A 22,154-nucleotide genomic window follows, 5' to 3' on the forward strand; every position below is an offset into this window, starting at 1 on the left:
CCACCTTTTGCTTTGATGACTGCTTTGCACACTCTTGGCATTCTCCTGATCAGCATCAACAGGTAGTCCCCGGGAATGGTTTTCACTTCACAGGTGTGCCCTGTCAGGTTTAATAAGTGGGATTTCTTGCCTTCTAAATGGGGTTGGGACCATCAGTTGTGTTGTGCAGAAGTCTGGTGGATACACAGCTGATAGTCCTACTGAATAGACTGTTAGAATTTGTATTATGGCAAGAAAAAAGCAGCTAAGTAAAGAAAAACGAGTGGCCATCATTACTTTGAGAAATGAAGGTCAGTCAGTCCGAAAAATTGGGAAAACTTTGAAAGTGTCCCCAAGGGCAGTGGCAAAAACCATCAAGCGCTATAAAGAAACTGGCTTTTTGTGAAGTGCGTACAGAGGTAATTATGACTTTGGATTAGGGTTGCTGGTGGCTTTTGGTGTTTGCGCAACTACATACATCTTACCTCCTGGGTGCCATACAAATTAGGGTATGCAGTCACGTTGAGATGGACCTTTTCATGATTTGATTTAGGCCTTATTGGCCATAGGATATACCTTAGGAGTTGAGCTCTGGTGGTCTGTTTTTGCGCAATTTGACATATTTACCACTTAGGTAAGGGTATGTGATCTGGATGGGGATAGGTCTCCTTATGTTTTGAGATAAGCCTTATTGGCTATCAGACATATCTTAGGAGTTAGGTACCGTACATTACAGGCTATGTGGCAATATTTATGGTCAATTTCTGTACCCTGACATGGGTTTATTTGTACTTTTTGATATAAAATTTTATAAGCCATTTTTTATAGTCAGGTATATGGACATATGATACATCGTGGTGCAACAGATCCCCTTGTGCTCACCAGTAACCCTCCAGCATATCAATATATAATCTTCAGCTAATAGATACAGGTTAATTAACTAAAAACGTGTTATTTTATACAACATTAAACCTGCTATTGCTGTATACCTGCATTTCATGTAAAGTCGGTCATTGGATTGGAGGCATTTTTTATATTCAGTGAAAGTAATGTTTTATTCTGTTTGTTAATAATAAATTTCTATTTTTGAACTCTAACATTCTGTGGCCTGATTTATATAGTTGATAGGCCTTTTGTGCATCAACAACTGTTAAGAGGAGACTTTGTGCAGCAGGCCTTCATGGTAAAATAGCTGCTAAGAAACCACTGCTAAGGACAGTCAACAAGCAGAAGAGACTTGTTTAGGCTAAAGAACACAAGGAATGGACATTAGACCAAGTGGAAATCTGTGCTTTGGTCTGATGAGTCTAAATTTGAGATCTTTGGTTCCAACCACAGTGTCTTTGTGCGACGCAGAAAAGGTGAACGGATGGACTCTACATGCCTGGTTCCTACCATAAAGCATGGAGGAGGAGGTGTGGGGGTGCTTTGCTGGTGACACTGTTGGGGATTTATTCAAAATTGAAGGCATACTGAACCAGCATGGCTACCACAGCATCTTGTAGCGGCATGCTATTCCATCTGGTTTGCGTTTAGTTGGACCATCATTTATTTTTCAACAGGACAATGACCTCAAACACACCTCCAGGCTGTGTAAGGGCTATTTGACCAAAAAGGAGAGTGATGGGGTGCTACGCCAGATGACTTGGCCTCCACAGTTACCAGACCTGAACCCAATCGAGATGGTTTGGGGTGAGCTGGACCGCAGAGTGAAATCAAAAGGGTCAACAAGTGCTAAGCATCTCTGTGAACTCCTTCAAGATTGTTGGAAGACCATTCCCGGTGACTACCTCTTGATGCTCATCAAGAGAATGCTAAGAGTGTGCAAAGCAGTCATCAAAGCAAAAGGTGGCTACTTTGAAGAACCTAGAATGTGACATAATTTCAGTTTTTTCACACTTTTTTGTTAAGTATATAATTTCACATGTGTTAATTCATAGTTTTGATGCCTTCAGTGTGAATGTATAATTTTCATAGTCATGAAAATATAGAAAAATCTTTAAATGAAAAGGGGTGTCTGTACAGTATATATATATATATATATATATACTATGTGGCTGCTATATACATACATATTCTAGAATACCCGATGCGTTAGAATCGGGCCACCATCTAGTCTATGTATATACATACAGTACATCTGTCCATGGAAATGTTTTCCTTTTTTCCTATTGAAATGTGCAAAAAGTTAATTCAGACTAAAGGCAGCAAAACTACAAAGGAACACGTGAAAACAAAGTAAAAAAAAAAGTGAAACAAACCAGAATGTGTGTTAAATCTTAGATTCCTCAAGGTACCCCCTTTCACTGTTTATATTTTCTCGTAGCTTCATGAGGTAGTTACGTAGAATGGCTTTCCTACAGTCTTGAAGTAGTTCCTTGAGCATTTTTGACTGATTGGCCTGTATTTGTGTTAACTCATCACAAACCATCTAACTTGGTGAGGTCAGGTGATGCAGTATTCTATCCCTCCCCTTCTTGGTCACTTAGCCCTTATATAGCTTCTAACTATGTTTTGGGTTATTGACCTGTTGCAACACAAATGATGGCCTACCAAGTGCAAATCAGATATGATGGCATGTTGTTGCAGAATCCTGTGGTAGCCAAACTAGGTAAGTGTGCCTTGAATTTGGAATAAGTCTCAAACCGTATCAGCATCCCTCCTCTCCATACTACACGGTAGGCACCACACATATGTACATGTACAAATCATCTGCTCACATTTTTGTGCCTCATCAAGACATGCCGGTTGGTACTAAAAATCTAAAATTTTCACTCCTACTACAGTATAGATTTCCATTGATCTAATGTAGAGATGGGCGAACCTGAACAGCATAGTTTGGCATCCGTACTGAACACCTACTGTCCTGGCACGGACACCAAACAGGGACTTTACCAGGAAGTCCGTGTTACGGTTCAGATTCGGCTTCCCGAACACCGGATGTTTGTCGCACTGTCATGTGCATGACAGCGTGGCAAGCACTGCTTCTGATCGCCGGTTAAATCATCACCGCCGGTCAGAGAGCTGCAGTTCCCACACTGTCAAATGACAGCGTGAGCTAGCAGCTATGATCGGAGGTATAAAGTTCACCTTGTCACTGTCTGCTGATGGGACTACTGCTCCCATCAGCCGACGCCTGCTGCTGCTAATAACAGCAGGAGCAGCTGATTGGAGTATTTATCAGCCTGCACTCTAAATGAATAATTTAAAAAAATCCAGCGTGGGTTCCCCTGTGTTTTTGATAAGCAGTCAGGCAAAACTCAAATCTGGGGTCTGCAACCTTCAGCTGTGAGCTTCAGCAAAGCTGGTTATTAAGAATAGAGGGACTCCCCACTCTGATTTTTTAAAATTATTTAAAGAAATAATTTTTAAAAAAAATAGTGTGGGTTCCCCTCCTTTTTTGACAACAAACCTTGCTCGTCAAGCCCACAGATTAGTAATGGAGAGGCGTCCATAAGACACCTATCCTTTATTAATCCTATAGTTATATTGTAAATAAACACAAGCCAAGTATAAAGTTCTTTATTTGAAATAAAACATAACACACTTTTACTTTTTTATTTAAAAATAACAAACACAGTTATATTCACTTAACGTTCATTCCATTGAAACCCTCGTCTCCTGTAATAAAACAAAAATTAAACAACAATAATTTCCCTCACGTGTCTGTCGTTGTGTCCCATGCCATAATCCATGTCTGGGGGATAAATAGTTTTCAACCTGGATGGTGCCAAGATGTTGGGGAATCAGCTGCTGCGAGCGCAGCATCAGTGACTCGCAGTGACATCATTGAGGTTACCGCGGGTCACTGAAGCTGCAATGCCAGCTGGGCTAATGAATCGAGGTGACCTCCCTCCGGTTAGATCACCGCTAGGGCCGTTAGAAAAAGTCTCACGGTGCAGAGGTGAGTTCAACGCAATAAATATGATCCGTAACTTACCTATAGTGTATGGAGAGGCACGCTTCGCTTTCTCCAGGGAAGGCAACTTGCTGATTTGCGACTGAGTGATATTACTACACATATGACTTTTCTCTAAGGAAGCCACTTGTACTATTTTACTCTTTGGTTCTTCTATGTATATTCACTGAATCTGAGTAGCATGTAGTTTATAAATACACAAGCACACCTATGGTCACCATCTCTCGTCTTTCCTTTACTCTCTTGATCCCCTATGTGAATCGCTACTTTCATAAGCCTTTTACTCATGAACATTTAGACATCTACAATCGTCACCCATTACCTATGTATGTCATTTCAGTACTTGGTTTTGCTCCCAAGGTTGATATGCTTGAAGGATGGGAACACCCCTTTTCTTCCTCCTCCTTTGCTGTAAGACCTATTCTGTAATGTTATTTGATTTTATGTCTTACTAAATAAACTTTTATTCTATTCTGTTGGTTTATGGTTACTCCATTTTCCCATGTTTGTTTGCAAGTTTCAGGAGTACTCCATTATATCACATTGTTCATATTTCCTACAAGGGGGAACGCTATTATATTGATATGTTCCTGACCCTATAGACTGATAATGTGCATTTTGAATATTTGGGTATTAACATAACTGCGTAATCTTCATGGATGAAAATATGAGGTGCAGAAGTTGTTCTTGGGCATTGTACCTGGCATCCTGCTGCATAAGACTACAGCACTATAAATTGCATGTATTTAGGAGGTCCTGTTACAGAATTTATGGCGGGATATAGCAAGTTCTAGTTACACCTATGGCTTAATGAACTGTTAATAAGGGGAAAATATATCTCTAAAATGGGTACAATATTCTGCTCGTATAAAGGAATGCCTCCTCTACATACCAAATCTAACAGTGCATGTATGGCATATTCTTCTCAGGACACATCTCATGTATTTGAACATCTGACAGAATTAGGACCTTGCTTCATGCTATTCTCCACTTGGCTGTGCTCAGAGTCTTCTCCCATGCTTGAATGCTTTCTTCAAACATTTTTTTTCTCGTGCATACCTTTCTAAGAAAGACATAAAATTTGTTATAATTTGTACTTTTTTGGAAAACGGTTTATGTTATAGGAGGAAGCAAATCTTCCGGGCAAGTTAGAACCAGCGACAGGAACCTCTGGCCCGAATCCTCCCCACCTGTTGAATGTGAACTTAAAACATTTCTCTGCGTGAGATTCCTCAGTTTAACTCATTGTGTCTGAGGAGTCATCAGCGTAGCCTAGTGACATGCATTATATAATGTATATATGGCAAATCTCAGTCTGACCACAATACAGACCAGGAGACTATGTGCTATATGACGTACAGGTGACTGGCAGTGGACCTCATGAACAGTGACCATTTAGAGTGAAACTTGTGCAGAAAGTGGCACATGCACCACATGTATATCAGGTTTTGACCTCAGTGAATATATATTTGGAAATATAGCACTTGTACCAGGTTCTTGTATGTATGCTATTTCAGGAGACTCAGAACTAAACTTGTGCCCCATTGTCTCCCAGACATTTGCAGGAATTTGTAAGTATGTGATCGGTGGAAAGTGTGTTTACGACCGGCTCACTAATCATCCCTCTGTATTTCATTCACATTCATCACCACAAAGGAATTTCAGACTCCTCACCTCGTTCTCATCCACGTTGTAATTCAGGCCGCCTGTTCTTTACAAACAACAAGCTTCAACATGGAAAGATTGGAGTGAGTTAAAAATATGCAGTAATACTAGGATGTTAGAGGCACGCTACCTGGTTCACCCTCTTTCCAGCACAGGCGTGTGGCTAGATTTGTAATTAACACCTGTTTATGGAAAGCCTACTGCCTGTATAAGGCAAGGTAGCCATTTTATGAGCTAAACCAATATTTACGCAATGGCGGCCTGTCATTTCTATAATGCCTGGTAAAATAAATCACGTAGGAGGCTCATCTGTCGCCATACGGAATATAAACAGTTGTTACTATCTGGCCATTCATACATTTCATTTACAATATCTTCTTGCATTGCGTTGTTCGGTAAACTGTGGACCCCTTTGGCATTCAGGATAGTTGATAGCAGCATTGTATCCAAGGGAAATGGGCTACATGGCTGCCATGTAACTCCAGATGTTGGGTAGGAATAGATGACAAGTGACAAGATCACTTCAGAGTGATATTTTTACCGGTGAGTGTCTCGGGACCCCTGATCTCAACTGATCAGGCAAAATTATGTAATATATAAAAACTTTTCCAAAATGCCAGTTACACTTAAACTAGTGATATATGGGCAAATGTATCTGTTTAATTCAAGAACTAGGATAATCAGCCAATGTCATGTAGGATGGACATATTGTAGTAGAAAATGTGTATTGTAGTTGAAAATTGTTCAACAGATAGAGGTCCTTGTCTTTTTAATAAATACTTGCATCTCCCATGATATCAGTTCTGGAGTATTTTGTTTTAGGATTTTGTGTAAGCAATTCCTGCTATTTCTCCTGGAAATGTATAAATCATTTGACAACATGACTTAAGTATTGCCCTCCTTCATTGAGGGTGTCCCTACACAGTTTGATATTGCCCTACTGACAATAATTGTCAGTTCCATTGAGGTCATTTGACAGTACAATATCACTAGATAATAATGTGTCACTGTTTTGACCCCATCACATAGTTGACTTTGCTAGATAGGTGAACAGGAAACCAGAGTAAACATACCTATGGTATATGGATAATCTCAGTAGTAGCATGACTGGGAAAAATAAATCATGAATCTGTCACACACTGCAATGCTGAGTATACCCTGGATTCCCGAACAGTTTAATGTTTGGGGCTCGCTACAGAAAATGTTTTGTGGCCTCTCGCTTCTGCTCTTGCATAACAAAGCTTCATCCATCCAGGAGGCCACTAGCAGGATCACTTAAGAGCAGAGGAGTTGTGGAGCCCAGGACTCTTCATTGGGTGGGAATGTCCAGTGGACACCTGTAAAAGTAAATAATCAATGTGTGATGCCTAGTGTAGTAGGCAGCATATTTTCAATCTATTTTTTCTAGATGAAAAATCTGTGTCTCAGTATTTTTAGTATTTCATTGTGGACTACATGTACTATAATCAAAATGTGCAAGCTGGTGAGATAAGCCGACACGGCAGATTTGGTATCTTAAGAGTGTCCATTTTTCCTATGAATTTTCACAGTGGATTTCACAACAAGGCAAATTCTTAGGTAAATCCACACCATTAATGTGATAACTGCAACAAAATTTGTACAGTTTTTACTGCGGTTGAAGTAACCTAATATATCTTTTTTTCTCACTAAAGCATACATTGGTATGCATTATCTGTACTGCTGATTACCTTGCTAATATTGTCAGTCTATTTGAAGGGGTGAAAACTGTTTACTTTCAAATTCCCTTTAAAAATACCTGTAAAGAAATGTTTGAAAATTAAAGTATAAAAGATAGTATTACGCTGCCGAGCCCGACATCTTCTGCAAGACACAAGAAAATGTCAAGACCTCAAAAAACCCGTGAACAGCCATTGTGTCTTATCTTGCCATATCCCCACACTGCTATAATCATCACCTGATATTGCCAGTAGATCATAGTGACAGGCCAAGTCAGAGCTGGGTTGTGGTGCATTCATGTAAGACCGGAATGTTTACCAAATCTTTCAGAGACTTAAAACATTGGATGAATGGAGAAAGAATTGGGCGGAAAATGCACTGAATGGTATAAAATTTCCATTGCACCGTCAGGAATTCATTGTAGACTTTTAGCTTCATTGGTCCTGTAAAAACCATCCGCATGGCACTAAGTGTAATATTGTTGCATGACAAAGCACCTAAAGCCTATGCATGTTTTTGTGAAAGCTTCCTAAACATGCTGCTAAATCCTCTAAAATGCGACTTAACTGCTTTGGCTTCCATCAGCATGGCATATGCAGGGCAACAGCAAATGAACAAATAGAAAAATATGCTGAATGGGCAAACAAATAGCGTTCAGCTGGTCCTTTGGTTCACAGAGATGGGCGCACTGTGAATACCAATCACTGTATTCTCTGCTGTAGTGAAAACCCACAATATCTCTTTTCATCCCGCAAGCCCTTTTCACAACAGCGATGTGTCTTTATGTCTTTAGAATGACACCAGTCTTGGCCTGCTTCCGCTGTCTAAAAGCCTGGGAGCTGGAGGGGAAAAACATTCAGAGCCACCAAAAAAAGCGTTTTACCGATTTCGTTCCTTGCACTTATTTATCAAACCAACATTACCACCAATAAGTTTACCAAGTTATATAATTCGTGATTCAAAGGAGGCAATTTAGTGATAGTGTCAAACAGTAAGATAAATAACAGTAAATCTTAAACACTTGCATTTGATTGGGCCGATGGCTGCACTTTCTGCCAATATTTCTACCTGCTACGCTTCCCCTTGAGCCATAGTGGAAGCAGTCGTCAGAACGAAGAAGATTTTGCTCTGTAGTAAAGAAATGTAAATATTTATCACATGTAAATATATTTATCATCTTGAAAGTTAAAACTTATTTTCACAAGTGAAATGTGTGACTGCATTTGTGATTCCACCTCCGAGATTTAACATCTCTAGGCAATATATCTTCATGAAAGTTGTAATTGCTATACAGTACACTGCCTCCCCATGCTGCAGTCTTTTGGTCTCACTAATTTAAACAGTATGGGAGGATTACACTTAATATCACAATGAGAGTAGTAGAACAAGAGTGACATTGACTGTCTTTTGCAACAAAGCAAAATAGTCCTGATAACTATAAAGTTCGGGGTTTGTACTGGACCCCTAGTTGTCCTGGAAGTCCGTTTTACAGTCTGGGAGTCTTGGGAGGAGAGAGGGGGATTTTCCAGCTCCAAAGTTGGGTTCCCATTGGTTTCAATGGGGTTCATGTTCAAGTTCTGGTACAGTTCCAGAACCCGAACCAAACTTTGGACTAAAGTTCGGTCGGGTACCAGAACCTGAACTTCCACGGATCCGCTCATCTCTAGTCCTGACATTTTAAGCCATACCATTAAAAAAATGTTAAAAAAAAATCATTTTAGAGACTGTCAGGATATTGGTGAGCCCATAGAAAAAAACTTTCTATCAACACAGCTTTGGTTGAAAACGAGTATACGCTCCTCATGGTGGTTGACCCCTCAGAGGTTGTGCGGATTTTCACAGGAACTTCCCCTGCTGTTTTAGGCCTTTAGGGTTCTTTATTACATTTTTGGTGATCCTACTTAAGGGGTCTGCTTTTAATATCTATTACAGACCCATGTCGACCTTATCCAATCCGCTTAAAAAGCACTATTGCATAGGCCGCCTATACCTGATCTCCTGAAACATACCCGGCCAATAATCTCATGTATGTTTCTTGCATCCAGAGTTGCTATTGCAAGAGCTTGAGGACTCCTTCAATTAACATTGACTGAGTAAAATTAAAATTCTTTAGTATCCTTCCAGATAAGACTACTAAAGATCTGGCTACCCTGGATCCAATATTCTGAAAATGAGATTGTTAAAATTATCTGCACTAAATTAATGGGTCGAACATACAGACGATCTCCCATCTGGAGCTGGAGACTAGAGGAATACTTTGCTGAGTTTTTGCTTGCATTTTTACAGATTTCCTATGGTGTTTCCCACACTGTCATCAGTGTGACAGCGCATGAAACACCGCCACTGCGGTTCTGATCAATGGTAACATTACCGCTGATTGACCGTTACCGTCTGTCAGAACTCTGCTGGGTCATGCTGTGAAATGTCAGTGTGAACCCACAGAGATACTGTTACCTGCAGTAAAAAGTGTACTGCAGATCACCAGCGTTGGCTGATGAGAAACTACTTCCATCAGCCGACCCCTGTTGTCACTGATTACATGGCTATGCCAATAAGCCGGCGCATGTGCTCAAAGTAAAAAAAAAAAAAGTTAAAATAAAGAAATAAATATTAACATAAAAATTAAAAACACAGTATATTCTCACCTTACACCTAATCCCTGAAGCCGTTTGTCTCCTGTAAAAAATCAAAAATACAAAAACATATACTCACCTTAATGCATAATCCCCAATGCCCATGTCACTTGGAACAGAGAAAAAATAGTAAACCACCATATCCTGACGTATCCGCTGTAATCCATAATGTCCTGCAACGATTCAGATCACTTGTAGAGTAGTCACATCAGCTGATGCAACTGCTCTACACCCAGCCAGCGACACACTGGCATGAGCGTGTAATCACTCCTGCCGTGTGTGTGCTGAGCTGCAGTGAGAAAGTTCACTGGAGTTCATCAGCTGATGAGCCCTGCTAAACTCACTTACGGCCCCGCTGCATGAAAAAGTTCTCACGCAGCAGACTTGCTGTAAGTGAGATCACCGGGGATTATGAGTTGATGAATTCTGGTGAACTTTCCCACCACAGCTCAGCGCTACACACTACAGGAGTGATTACCTCCTGTGCCAGTGTGTGTTGGCAGCTGTCCTTGAGAGCAGTCACATCAGTGACTGCACTCACTCATCAGGATTGTTGTGGGACATTATGGATTATCTCTTCACTTTGGACAGTTGAGGAATATTGTTGACTTCAGTGGAATGGGCGATGACGTGAGTTTGGTTTAATTTAGATTCAATAAAGGAGTCTGTGTCATTATTTCAATTAAAGGACTTTATTCTGGGTGTGTGTGTTTTTTTTATAATATCACTATAGGGTTAGTAATAGTAAATGTCTTATAGATGCCCTCTCCATTACTAACCTCTGAGCCTGATGTCCCCTGACAATGCAAAGGTGAAATCAACCTCCCCAATCACCCCACTTGCCACCGCACTAGGGCAAATGAGAAGAGCGAGGCCAAGTGCCAGATTTAGTGCATTTTATGGATGTGCCTTTTCTGGGATGGCTGAAAGCTAATGTTTTTAGTCTGGGATGGGGTTAATATCCATGACCCCTTCCCAGGCTATTAATATCAGCCTGCAACTGTCTTCTGGTTATTGAATATAGGGGGACCCTATGTCATTTTGTGGGGGGGATCCCCCATTTTAATAACCAGGAAAGTCTAAGTATACCGCTGTGAGCTGATATTAATAGCCTGGGATGCTCCAATCATTTTACACCCTTCCCAGGCTATAAACATCAGCCCCATATGTCCGCTTTCCCTCTGTTGGTTATGAAAATTACACGGGAGGCAATGCCTTTTTTTAGCAAAATCATTTATTAATTAAATACATGTACAGTAAGCTGCACACACACACTGTACTAATGAAATATGTCACTGACATTTTTATATCTATCTGTGTATATATCTATTCTGTCAGGTCACGTTGTGATTTTACAGTACACGGCAGATAAAATTTCGGGTTTTCAGGGTCATGGGTGGGTAAAAATCAGACAGCACTAGCATTGTCCAAGTGACGTGTGATTTTTTTTTTTCTCACACCCATTGACTTGCATTAGGACAAGGACAATCGCAGCATGCTACAATTCTATATTCTAAGTGTGTGTTTACTTAACTCTTTACTTACAGGTTTAGTTCTGAGGGTGTCTGGCTGACACCTCTTCATTACTAAACCTAGGGCTTGGTGTCAGCGACTGCTGCTGACACCAACCCTTCATCCCATTACCCGCATGTGACTGCACCAAGGCGTTGAGAAGAGGCCTGGACTATGTACCAGAATTGGCGCTTCAAATATGAAGTGCAGAATCAGGGGGAGCAGAGGGCTGGTATTTTTAGCCTGCATTATTAGCATCAGAAGTATTCGAAAGAACATCTAAACAACCAGATGCAGTTTGGAAACAAGTCCTGTGGACCGATAAGGTTAAAATAGAACTCTTTGGCCACAATGATCCAAGTTATCTATGTAGAAAAAAAAGCACAATTTCAGGAAAAGAACACCTTGTCATCTATTGAGTAGAGTAGAGGGAAGAATCGATTCAATGAAATGTAAACAAATTCTTGATGCAAACATAACACCATGTGTAAAAAATCTGAAGTTGAAAAGAGGATGGCTTCTTTCAAAAGGGGGTGCTATTGGGTACTAACCATGCATCGACCCTCTTTCCTTTTTGTAATTTAAAAAAGTAAAGGACAAAAAACATTTTTTTTGCCTAAATTACAAAGTAAATGTGTCATGTATAACTTTACCCCTTTTACAGATTATTTAATCTTCAAATAGCTTAACTGTTCACAATAAGAGTAATTTTGACAAGGGATGCCCAAACTTTTACATGCCACTGTAAGTGGAAAAAAACAGCCAAAAACGTTGCCATCAGTTTTTACAGCATTTTGAGTGGAAAAAAGCAGGTACAGCTGGATGTGAAACCCATTTATTTTTGTGATTTTCCCAAGTTTAAATCAAAATGTCTTGGTGTCCTCACCTGCGCAGTTCAGTCATTAGTACAGTTTAATTAAATTAGTGATATGTATGAAAATAAACAGTGCATGACCAATGTGTAAAAGTAAACACTATATACCAACTCTGCACTGCCAATGTCTTAGGTAAACGATGCCTGACCAATTCAACTCGCCCCACTTTTCATGAACTCATACAGTGGGTATGGAAAGTATTTTTTCCTCTTTGTTTCATTGCAGCCATTTGGTAAATAAAAAAAAAAATTCTCATTAATGTACACTCTGCACCCCATCTTGACTGAAAAAACAGTAGTAATTTTTGAAAAAAAAAAAAAAAAAGCTTAAATATCACATGGTCATAAGTATTCAGACCCTTTGCTCAGTATTGAGTAGAAGCACCCTTTTGAGCTAGTACAGCCATGTGTCTTCTTGGGAATGATGCAACAAGTTTTTCACACCTGGATTTGGGGATCCTCTGCCATTCTTCCTTGCAGTTCATCTCCAGTTCTATCAGGGTGGCTGGTGAACATTGGTGGACAACCATTTTCACGTCTCTCCAGAGATGCTCAATTGGGTTTAGGTCAGGGCTCTGGCTGGGCCAGTCAAGAATGGTCACAGAGTTGTTCTGAAGCCACTCCTTTTAGCTGTGTGCTTAGGGTCATTGTCTTGTTGAAAGGTGAAACTTCGGCCAAGTCTGAGCACTCTGGAATAGGTTTTCACCCAGGATATCTCTGTACTTGGCAGCATTCATGTTTCCTTCAGTCACAACCAGTCCTGTTCCTGCAGCTGAAAAACACCCCCATAGCATGATGCTGCCACCACCATGTTTCACTGTTGGGATTGTACTGGGCAGGTGATGAGTAGTGATGAGCTAATATACTCATTGCTCGGGATTTCCCGAGCACACTCAGGTGGTCTCCGAGTATTTGTAATTGCTCAGAGATTTCGTTTTCATCGCCGCAGCTGAATGATTTACAGCTGCTAGACAGTTTGAATACATGTGGGGATTCCCTACCAAACAGGCAACCCCACATGTACTCAGGCTGGCTAGCAGCTGTAAATCACGCAGCTGTGTCAACAAAAACGAAATCTCCGAGCACTTACAAATACGCAGAGACCACCCGAGCGTGCTCGGGAAAACCCGAGCAACGAGTATACTCGCTCATCACTAGTGATGAGCAGTGCCTGATTTTCTCAACACATGCTGCTCAGAATAATCACCAAAAAGGTCTATCTTCGTCTCATCAGACCGGAGAATCTTATTTCTCATAGTTTGGAAGTCATTCATGTGTTTTTTAGCAAACTCTATGCGGGCTTTCATATGTCTTGCACTGAGGAGATGCTTCCGCCAGGCCACTCTGCCATAAAGGCCTGACTATTGGAGGGTTACGGTGATAGTTGACTTTGTAGAACTTTCTCCCATCTCCCTACTGCATCTCTGGAGCTCAGCCACTGTGATCTTGGGGTTCTTCTTTACCACTCTCACCAAGGCTCTTCTCCCACGATTGCTCAGTTTGGCTGGACAGCCAGGTCTAGGAAGACTTCTGGTGGTCCCAGACTTCTTCCATTTAACGATTATGGAGGTCGCTGTGCTCTTAGGAGCCTTGAGTATTGCAGAAAAACTGTTGTAAGCTTGTCCAGATCCGTGCCTTGCCACAATTCTGTCTCTGGGTTCCTCGGCCAGTTCCTTTGACCTCATGATTCTCATTTGATCTGACATGCACTGTGAGCTGTGAGGTCTTGTATAGACAGGTGTGTGCTTTTCCAAATCAAGTCCTGTCAGTTTAATTAAACTCAGCTGGACTCCAATGAAAGAGTAGAACCATCTCAAGGGAGGATCACAAGGAAATGGACAGCATGTGACTTTATTATGAGTGTCTGAGCAAAGGGTCTGAATAGTTATATCCATGTGATATTACAGTTTATCTTTTTTTAAGTTTGCAAAGATTTCTACATTTCTGTTTTTTTCAGTCAAGATAGGGTGCAGAGTGTACATTAATGTGAAAAAAAACTACTTTTTAAAATTTGTTAAATGGCTGCAATGAAACAAAGTAAAAAATTTTAAGGGCTCTGAATGCTCTCCATACCCACTTTTTTGAATTTACCAAATGGCTGCAATGAAACAGTGAAAAATTTAAAGGGGTCTGAATTCTTTCCGTACCCACTGTAATAATAATAATAATAATAATAATTTTATTTATATAGCGCCAACATATTCTGCAGCGCTTTACAAATTATAGAGGGGAATTGTACAGACAATAGACATTACAGCATAACAGAAATCACAGTTCAAAATAGATACCAAGAGGAATGAGTGCCCTGCTCGCACGCTTACAAACTATGAGGAAAAGGGGAGACACGAGAGGTGGATGGTAACAATTGCTTTAGTTATTCTATTTATACTGTATAAACTTTTTTATTCAGAATAGTCACTATTTTTTCAGACTTAAAAAAAAAACTTTTTCCTTTAAATTATTTGATTAAATTTCCCTTTTTTTCCAAAAATGTTTTATGTCTTGCATTGGTGGCCTAACACCTTGTATTCTTCATGCTTGTATGGTGGAAGCAAAGCTAAACTTTGGGATCCTAAAAAACACAGCAAAAAAAATGCAAAAAAGCCAGCAGAGTTCAGAAGCCTGGTGAAGATTCAGGTGAAGGTACTGTGTGATATAGCTGATGAAGAAGTGAGAGCTATAACTATAACTGTTATCCTTAACCCTCTTGGGGAATCCTACCAGAGTTGGTGTTATACCAATAACTCAGTTATGGAAAAAGGCAATTAAAATTTTGGTGTCCATGTGCCAGAAATCAGTCACTAAAGTTAAAGCCAGGTTTGACTGATATGAGATAAAGCCACCACCTTTCAGGCCTGATACACAGCATTCTATAATGCTATATATCTTCCCCCAACCCCACATGCAAGATAAGGAAAAACATTTATTATACTCACCCTCGGGGCGGTCAGAGTGGTGTTGCTCTTCTTGGTCCGACGCCTCCCTTCTTCTTGTGATGCCATCCTCCTTCTTGCTTCGTGACACATCCCTATGTCATCAACACAGCTTCATGCTCCTGCTCAGGCATACTTCTCTGCCATGTTGAGCACGATGCTAGGGGAACTGTGTGGATGACGTAGGGGCGCGTCATCCATGTGAGCTAGAAGAAGAACGGCATCACAAGAAGATGGGAGGCGCCGGACTAAAAGAGCGACACCCCTCGGACTGGACTGCCCTACAGGTGAGTATAATAAAAGCTCTTTTTCTTCTCTTCCAGGTTGGGTTGGGGGCTGATATACGGCATTATAGAATCCTGTACATCAGGCCTGAAAGGTGGTGGCCATAACTCATATCGGCCAAACCTGGTGATAGGTTCCCATTAAAGCTATGCATGAACATACCATGTTTTTATGATCTTTACTCCAAAGTAGAGTCATTTTTATGAATTACACGCTGGCTCATATTCTAACCTCAGTCGGTGTTTTATCTATTAAATGATGCGTACTGCATTTGTTTATTTTTTGCAGATCACTGCTGTTTGTCGAGAGGCTGCATTACTGGCTTTGCAAGAGGACATAAATGCAAATTTCATTACGGGAAAGCATTTCGATCAAGCTTTGACCATCGTGACACCAAGAATTCCTGACTCCCTTATCAAGTTTTATGAGACTTACCAACAAAAAAGTGGCCTGCATAATTTATAAGTTGTCTTTTGTAGGTGGAAGGCACATTAAATTTTCATGTCATCAGGATTCTGCTATGGCCATTCAAAAAAAAACGCTAATAAAAAATCAATGGCTTGTGAAAATGTACCTAATGAAACCCAACCTGACATGTCATAAAGCAAAATGCACATGAAGTTAAAATGAGTAATTCTCAGTCTATACACAGTACATTCATTTCTAGAGGAGCTGCTGAAATGTTACCTCGGGAGGTGAATTTCAAGATGGGTGATGAAAGAATGCGCCTGACAGACAGAAGAAAGCACATTCCTGAAGTACAGACAGTTAATGAATACGAGTGAGAAATGGGAAGGAAGTGTTATCTGTATGGTGATTTTTAGAAGCAAAATTGAGTTATATCATGCTAGAGACAAACAGAGCACATTTCCTTAAGGGCAGATTTTGTGTTCCTTTCTCAACACGGGAGAGATTCTCATTTGTTGAAAGCTGGAAAACTTTGCAAAACAAAATGCAAAAAATATGCATCTGAATGAACTGTGCGCACTCTGTTGCAAGCTTAGTGACACGATTTCAGTGTGCTAGATCCATTTTTCGTTTGTTTTCAGTCCGTGTCCTTTTTACCATGTGTGTCTGTTCTGTTTATCTCATAAAATAAAGAATAGATGTTTTCAAAGCTTCTCCATGCAATCGATTCATTTGAATGGGCAATTCTGTGTGCAAAACGGACCAGAGTATGATGATTAGTCTCTTCTTTTATATGGAGCACCGGTCCTAGTAGTGTGCAATACTGAGCAACATATGTTGGCACACAGCGAAAAGGTTTCTGAGAGATCATCATAAAGAGGAAGCATGAGGATAGGGACTGCATAATAAAGGGAAAAAAGGAAGGTGTGGAGAATGCAGAAAAAATATTTGAGGTCATCCTATTCTTGGCACATATGAATTAAAGGTACTATATATACTCGTGTATAAGCCGAGATTTTCAGCATATTTTTAGTGCTGAAAACGCCCCCCTTGGCTTAAACATGAGTCATGGTCCATAAAGCTGGCGGGGGATTGGAGCAGTGGCAGGAGTCGGCAGCTATGACATCATACTCTCTTTTCTCGTGCCATCAAGGAACGTCCGTGCATCTCCGTTGTCCCGGTGCAGTAGCGCTTCCTGTGCTGAGCGGTGACGTGGTATCGCTCACTAAGGTAATGAATATGCACGCGTCTCCACTCCCATAGGCGTGGAGCGCATATTCATTACCTTAATGAGCAGTACCACGTGACCGCTCAGCACAGGAAGAGCTGCTATCGGGACAACGGAGATGCAGGGACGTGCAAAGACAGTGTGAGGAGGATGAGTAAACCGGGGGGGGGAAGTGAGCCGAGCCATGCATACAAGGATGGGAGAGGGGACCCCAGCCATGCATACAAGATGGGACGGGGGGAGCCATGCATACATGGATGGGACCGGGGAGCCCAACCATGCATACAAGGATGGGACAGGGGAGCCGAGCCATGCATACAAGATGGGACGGGGAGCCATGCATACAACAGGGGGAGCCACACAAAGCAGGACAGGACGGGGGGAGCCACAAAGAGCAGGACAGGATGGGAGGAGCGACACAGCAGGACAGGGATGAGGGTACAATACATACCTGGCTTATACTAGAGTCAATAAGCTTGCCCTGTTTTCCGTGGTAAAATACAGTAATAATAATGTGTCTCAGGAAAGTCTAGAAGTATTGAAAATATTTGTCGGGATAGTTAGCAATTTTAGGGTTTGTTCTGTGGAACATGTCTAGTTTTTATGTATAAGTATCTGCATGTTGCTAGCCAAAGTTGCAAAGACTGAGGGCTTGCTTATATTACACCATCTGAGGTATTAAACATCTGCCAATCAACTAAGTTTGCCAATCAGAGGTCGGTTCATTGGCACTTCCAATACACACTGAACAAACAGAAATAGTTGTGCAAAGGTTATTATTTTCGGCAGCACATGTCCTGTTTACACATGATAATGTGCTGCTGAGATCCATGATTTTTTTAAGCAAGCTTAAAAATCACTTCACCCATCGAACTAGAATTTTGCTCATTCAACGGGTGATTGACAGCGTGTTTACCCTTTACAATTATTGAGAAATTAGTATTTTTAGGAATGCTCCTTCACAATAATTATTCATTGTAAGTGTAATGTGTTCTTTTTAACCCCTTCACCCATGAGCTTGTTTTCACCTTCGTAACCCGGCCCAATTTTACAATTCAGGCCAGTTTCACTTTTTGTGGCAATAACTCTGGAACGCCTCAACAGATCTCACTGATTGAGACTGTTTCTGTGACATATTGTAGTTTATGATGGTGGTAAAATTCAACATGATTTGTGTTTATTTGTGAAAAAAAACGAAAATTTGGCAAAAATTTTGAATATTTTTCAATTTTCTAATTTTTTATTTTTATGCCCTTAATATCAGAGAGTTACCGTATATCACACAAAATAGTTAATAAATAACATTTCCCACATGTCAACTCTACATCAGAATAATTTTTGAAACATACATTTTTTTGTTAGAAAATAACAAGGGTTAAAGTTGACCAGCGATTTCTCTTTTTTCCAACAAAACTTACGCAGCCATTTTTTTAGGGACTACATCACATTTGCAGTAACTTTGAAGGACCTATATGACAAAAAGATACCCAAAAGTGACACCATTCTAAAAACTACACCCCTCACGGTGCAGAAAACCACATTCAAGAAGTTAAAAGAACCCTTCAGGTGCTTTGCAGGAATTTTTGGAATGTGGAAGGAAAAAATGAACCTCCTACAAAAAATTTAATTTAGATTTTCATTTTTGCAAGAGTAACAGGAAAAAATGGACCCTCAAATTTGTTGGGCAATTTCTCGTGAGCATGCCGATACCCCATATGTGGGGGAAGTCACTGTTTGGGCACACGGCAGGACTCGGAAGGGAAGGAGCACCATTTGACTTTTTGAATGTAAAATTTACAGGAATTAGCAGATGCCATGTTGCGTCTGGAGAGCCCCTGATGTGCCTAAACATTGGAAACCGCCCACAAATGACACCATTTTGGAAACTAGACCCCTCAGGGAACTTATCTAGATGTGTAATGATGACCTTAAACCCCCACGTGCTTCACATAAGTTTATAACATTGAGCTGTGAAAATAAAAAATAGCATTTTCCCGCAAAAACATTATTTTGCCTCAATTTTTTTATTTTCACAAGGATAGCAGGAGAAAATCAAAACCAAAATTTGTTGTGTAATTTCTCCTGAGTATGCAGATATCCCAATTGTGGGGTAAACTGCTGTTTAGGCTCATGGCAGGGCTCAGAAAAGGACGGAGTGATGATTTGGAATGCAGACTTTGATGGAATGGTCTGTCGGTGTCATTTTTCAAGAGCTTCTGATTTGCCTAAACAATGGAAAATGCCCACAAATGACACCATTTTGGAATCTAGACCTCCTCAAGGAATGTTTTAAATATGTGGTGAGCGTGTTTCACCTCCAGCTGCTTCACAGACGTTTATAACGTAGGACAGTGAAAATAAAAAAAAAAAAAAAAAATTTGGCCACAAAAAAGTTACCGTATTTTAGCCCCAATTTTTTTTATTTTCACATGGATTGGCTGAGAACATGGACCCATAACTGTGTTGTTCAATTTCTCCTGAGTATGCAGATACCCCATATGTGGTCGAAAACTATTTTTGAAGCACAGTGCCAAGCTCAGAAGGGAAGAAGCGCTATATTGGAGTTCACATTTTGGTGGACTGGTTTGAGGGTGCCATGTTACATTGGCAGATCCCTTGAGGTGCCAGAACAGTAGAACTCCCCCATAAGAGACCCCATTTTGCAAGCTACACCTCTCAATGAATTCATCTAGGGGTGCAGTGATCATATTGACACCACAGATGGGTCACAGAATTTTCTACCATTGGACAATGGGCCAGATTTGGGAAATGGGTAAAAATGGCACCAAAATGTGTCCCATAATTTCTTCTGAATATACAAATACCTTATATATGGCTGTACAGTACTACTTAACCATACGATGAGACTCGGGAGGGTAGAAGTGCTATTGGCAAAGAGAGCCGGGTGTCAGCTGTCAGAATCAGCTGACACCTGGCGGCGATCGCCCTCGCACAGCCCCCTGTGCGTGGGTAATCACCATGACGTCTACATAACGCAAATATCGGGAATGGGTTAAAGGGAACCTGTCACCCCCAAAATTGAAGATGAGCTAAGCCCACCAGCATCAGGGGCTTATTTACGGCATTCTGTAATGCTGTAGATAAGCCCCCGATGTATCCTGAAAGATGAGAAAAAGGTTATATTATACTCACCTAGGGGCGCTCCCACTGCGGTCCAGTCTGATGGGTGTCGCGGTCCGGTCCAGCGCCTCCCATCTTCTTACGATGTCATCTTGTATTCACGCTGCAGCTGCGGTGCAGGCGTACTTTGTCTGCCCTGTTGAGGGCAGAGCAAAGTACTGCAGTGCGCAGGCATCGGGAAAGGTCAGAGAGGCCCGACACCTGCACACTGGAGTACTTTGCTCTGCCCTCAACAGGGCAGACAAAGTACGCCTGCGCTGGAGCCGCAGCGTGAAGACAAGAAGAGGACGTCATCCTATGAAGATAGGAGGCACCGGACTGCGACGCCCATCGGATCGGACCACCCTCCCAGGTGAGTATAATCTAACCTCTCTTTCTCATCTTTCAGGATACATCGGGAGCTTATCTACAGTATTCCAGAATGCTGCAGATAAGACCGTGATGCTGGTGGGCTTAGCTCATCTTCGATTTTGGGGGTGACAGGTTCCCTTTAACCCCTTTCTGACCTCGGACGGGAAAGTACATCCGAGGTCAGAACCCCCGCATTGATACGGGCTTTGGCGGTGAGCCCACATCAAAGCGGGGACATGTCAGCTGTTTTGAACAGCTGACATGTGCCCACAATAGCGGCGGGTGAAATCGCTGCTATTAACTAGTTAAATGCCGCTGTCAAACGCAGACAGCGGCATTTAACCGGCGCTTCCGGCCCGCGGGCAGGAAATGAGCGCATCGTTGACCCCCGTCACATGATCGGGGGTCAGCGATGCTTCTGCATAGTAACAATAGAGGTCCTTGAGACCTCTATGGTTACTGATGCCGGTTTGCTGTGAGCACCACCCTGTGGTCGGCGCTCATAGCAAGCCTGCATTTCAGCTACATAGCAGCGATCTGATGATCGCTGCTATGTAGCAGAGCCGATCGAGTTGTGCCAGCTTCTAGCCTCCCATGGAAGCTATTGAAGCATGGCAAAAGTAAAAAAAAAAAAGTTTAAAAAAGTGAAAAAATAAAAAAAAATAAAAGTTTAACATAGTAACATAGTAAGGCCAAAAAAAGACATTTGTCCATCCAGTTCAGCCTATATTCCATCATAATAAATCCCCAGATCTACGTCCTTCTACAGAACCTAATTGTATGATACAATATTGTTCTGCTCCAGGAAGACATCCATGCCTCTCTTGAACCCCTCGACTGAGTTCGCCATCACCACCTCCTCAGGCAAGCAATTCCAGATTCTCACTGCCCTAACAGTAAAGAATCCTCTTCTATGTTGGTGGAAAAACCTTCTCTCCTCCAGACGCAAAGAATGCCCCCTTGTGCCCGTCACCTTCCTTGGTATAAACAGATCCTCAGCGAGATATTTGTATTGTCCCCTTATATACTTATACATGGTTATTAGATCGCCCCTCAGTCGTCTTTTTTCTAGACTAAATAATCCTAATTTCGCTAATCTATCTGGTTATTGTAGTTCTCCCATCCCCTTTATTAATTTTGTTGCCCTCCTTTGTACTCTCTCTAGTTCCATTATATCCTTCCTGAGCACCGGTGCCCAAAACTGGACACAGTACTCCATGTGCGGTCTAACTAGGGATTTGTACAGAGGCAGTATAATGCTCTCATCATGTGTATCCAGGCCTCTTTTAATGCACCCCATGATCCTGTTTGCCTTGGCAGCTGCTGCCTGGCACTGGCTGCTCCAGGTAAGTTTATCATTAACTAGGATCCCCAAGTCCTTCTCCCTGTCAGATTTACCCAGTGGTTTCCCATTCAGTGTGTAATGGTGATATTGATTCCTTCTTCCCATGTGTATAACCTTACATTTATCATTGTTAAACCTCATCTGCCACCTTTCAGCCCAAGTTTCCAACTTATCCAGATCCAT

General features: G+C 41.3%; 1 protein-coding gene across 1 annotated transcript in view; it reads left to right on the plus strand.

Annotated features, from left to right (window-relative positions):
- Positions 1-16,620, plus strand: part of AFG2A (AFG2 AAA ATPase homolog A) — a 725,380-nt gene extending 708,760 nt beyond the window's left edge. The window contains exon 16 of the mRNA XM_069743912.1: positions 15,787-16,620. Coding sequence (XP_069600013.1) covers positions 15,787-15,963 — 177 coding nt within the window. The 3' untranslated portion in view covers positions 15,964-16,620. The remainder of the gene's footprint in view (positions 1-15,786) is intronic.
- The last annotated feature ends 5,534 nt before the right edge of the window (positions 16,621-22,154 follow it).

This window comes from Ranitomeya imitator, chromosome 1 (assembly GCF_032444005.1).
Source record: "Ranitomeya imitator isolate aRanImi1 chromosome 1, aRanImi1.pri, whole genome shotgun sequence".
Taxonomy (NCBI): Eukaryota; Metazoa; Chordata; class Amphibia; order Anura; family Dendrobatidae; genus Ranitomeya; species Ranitomeya imitator.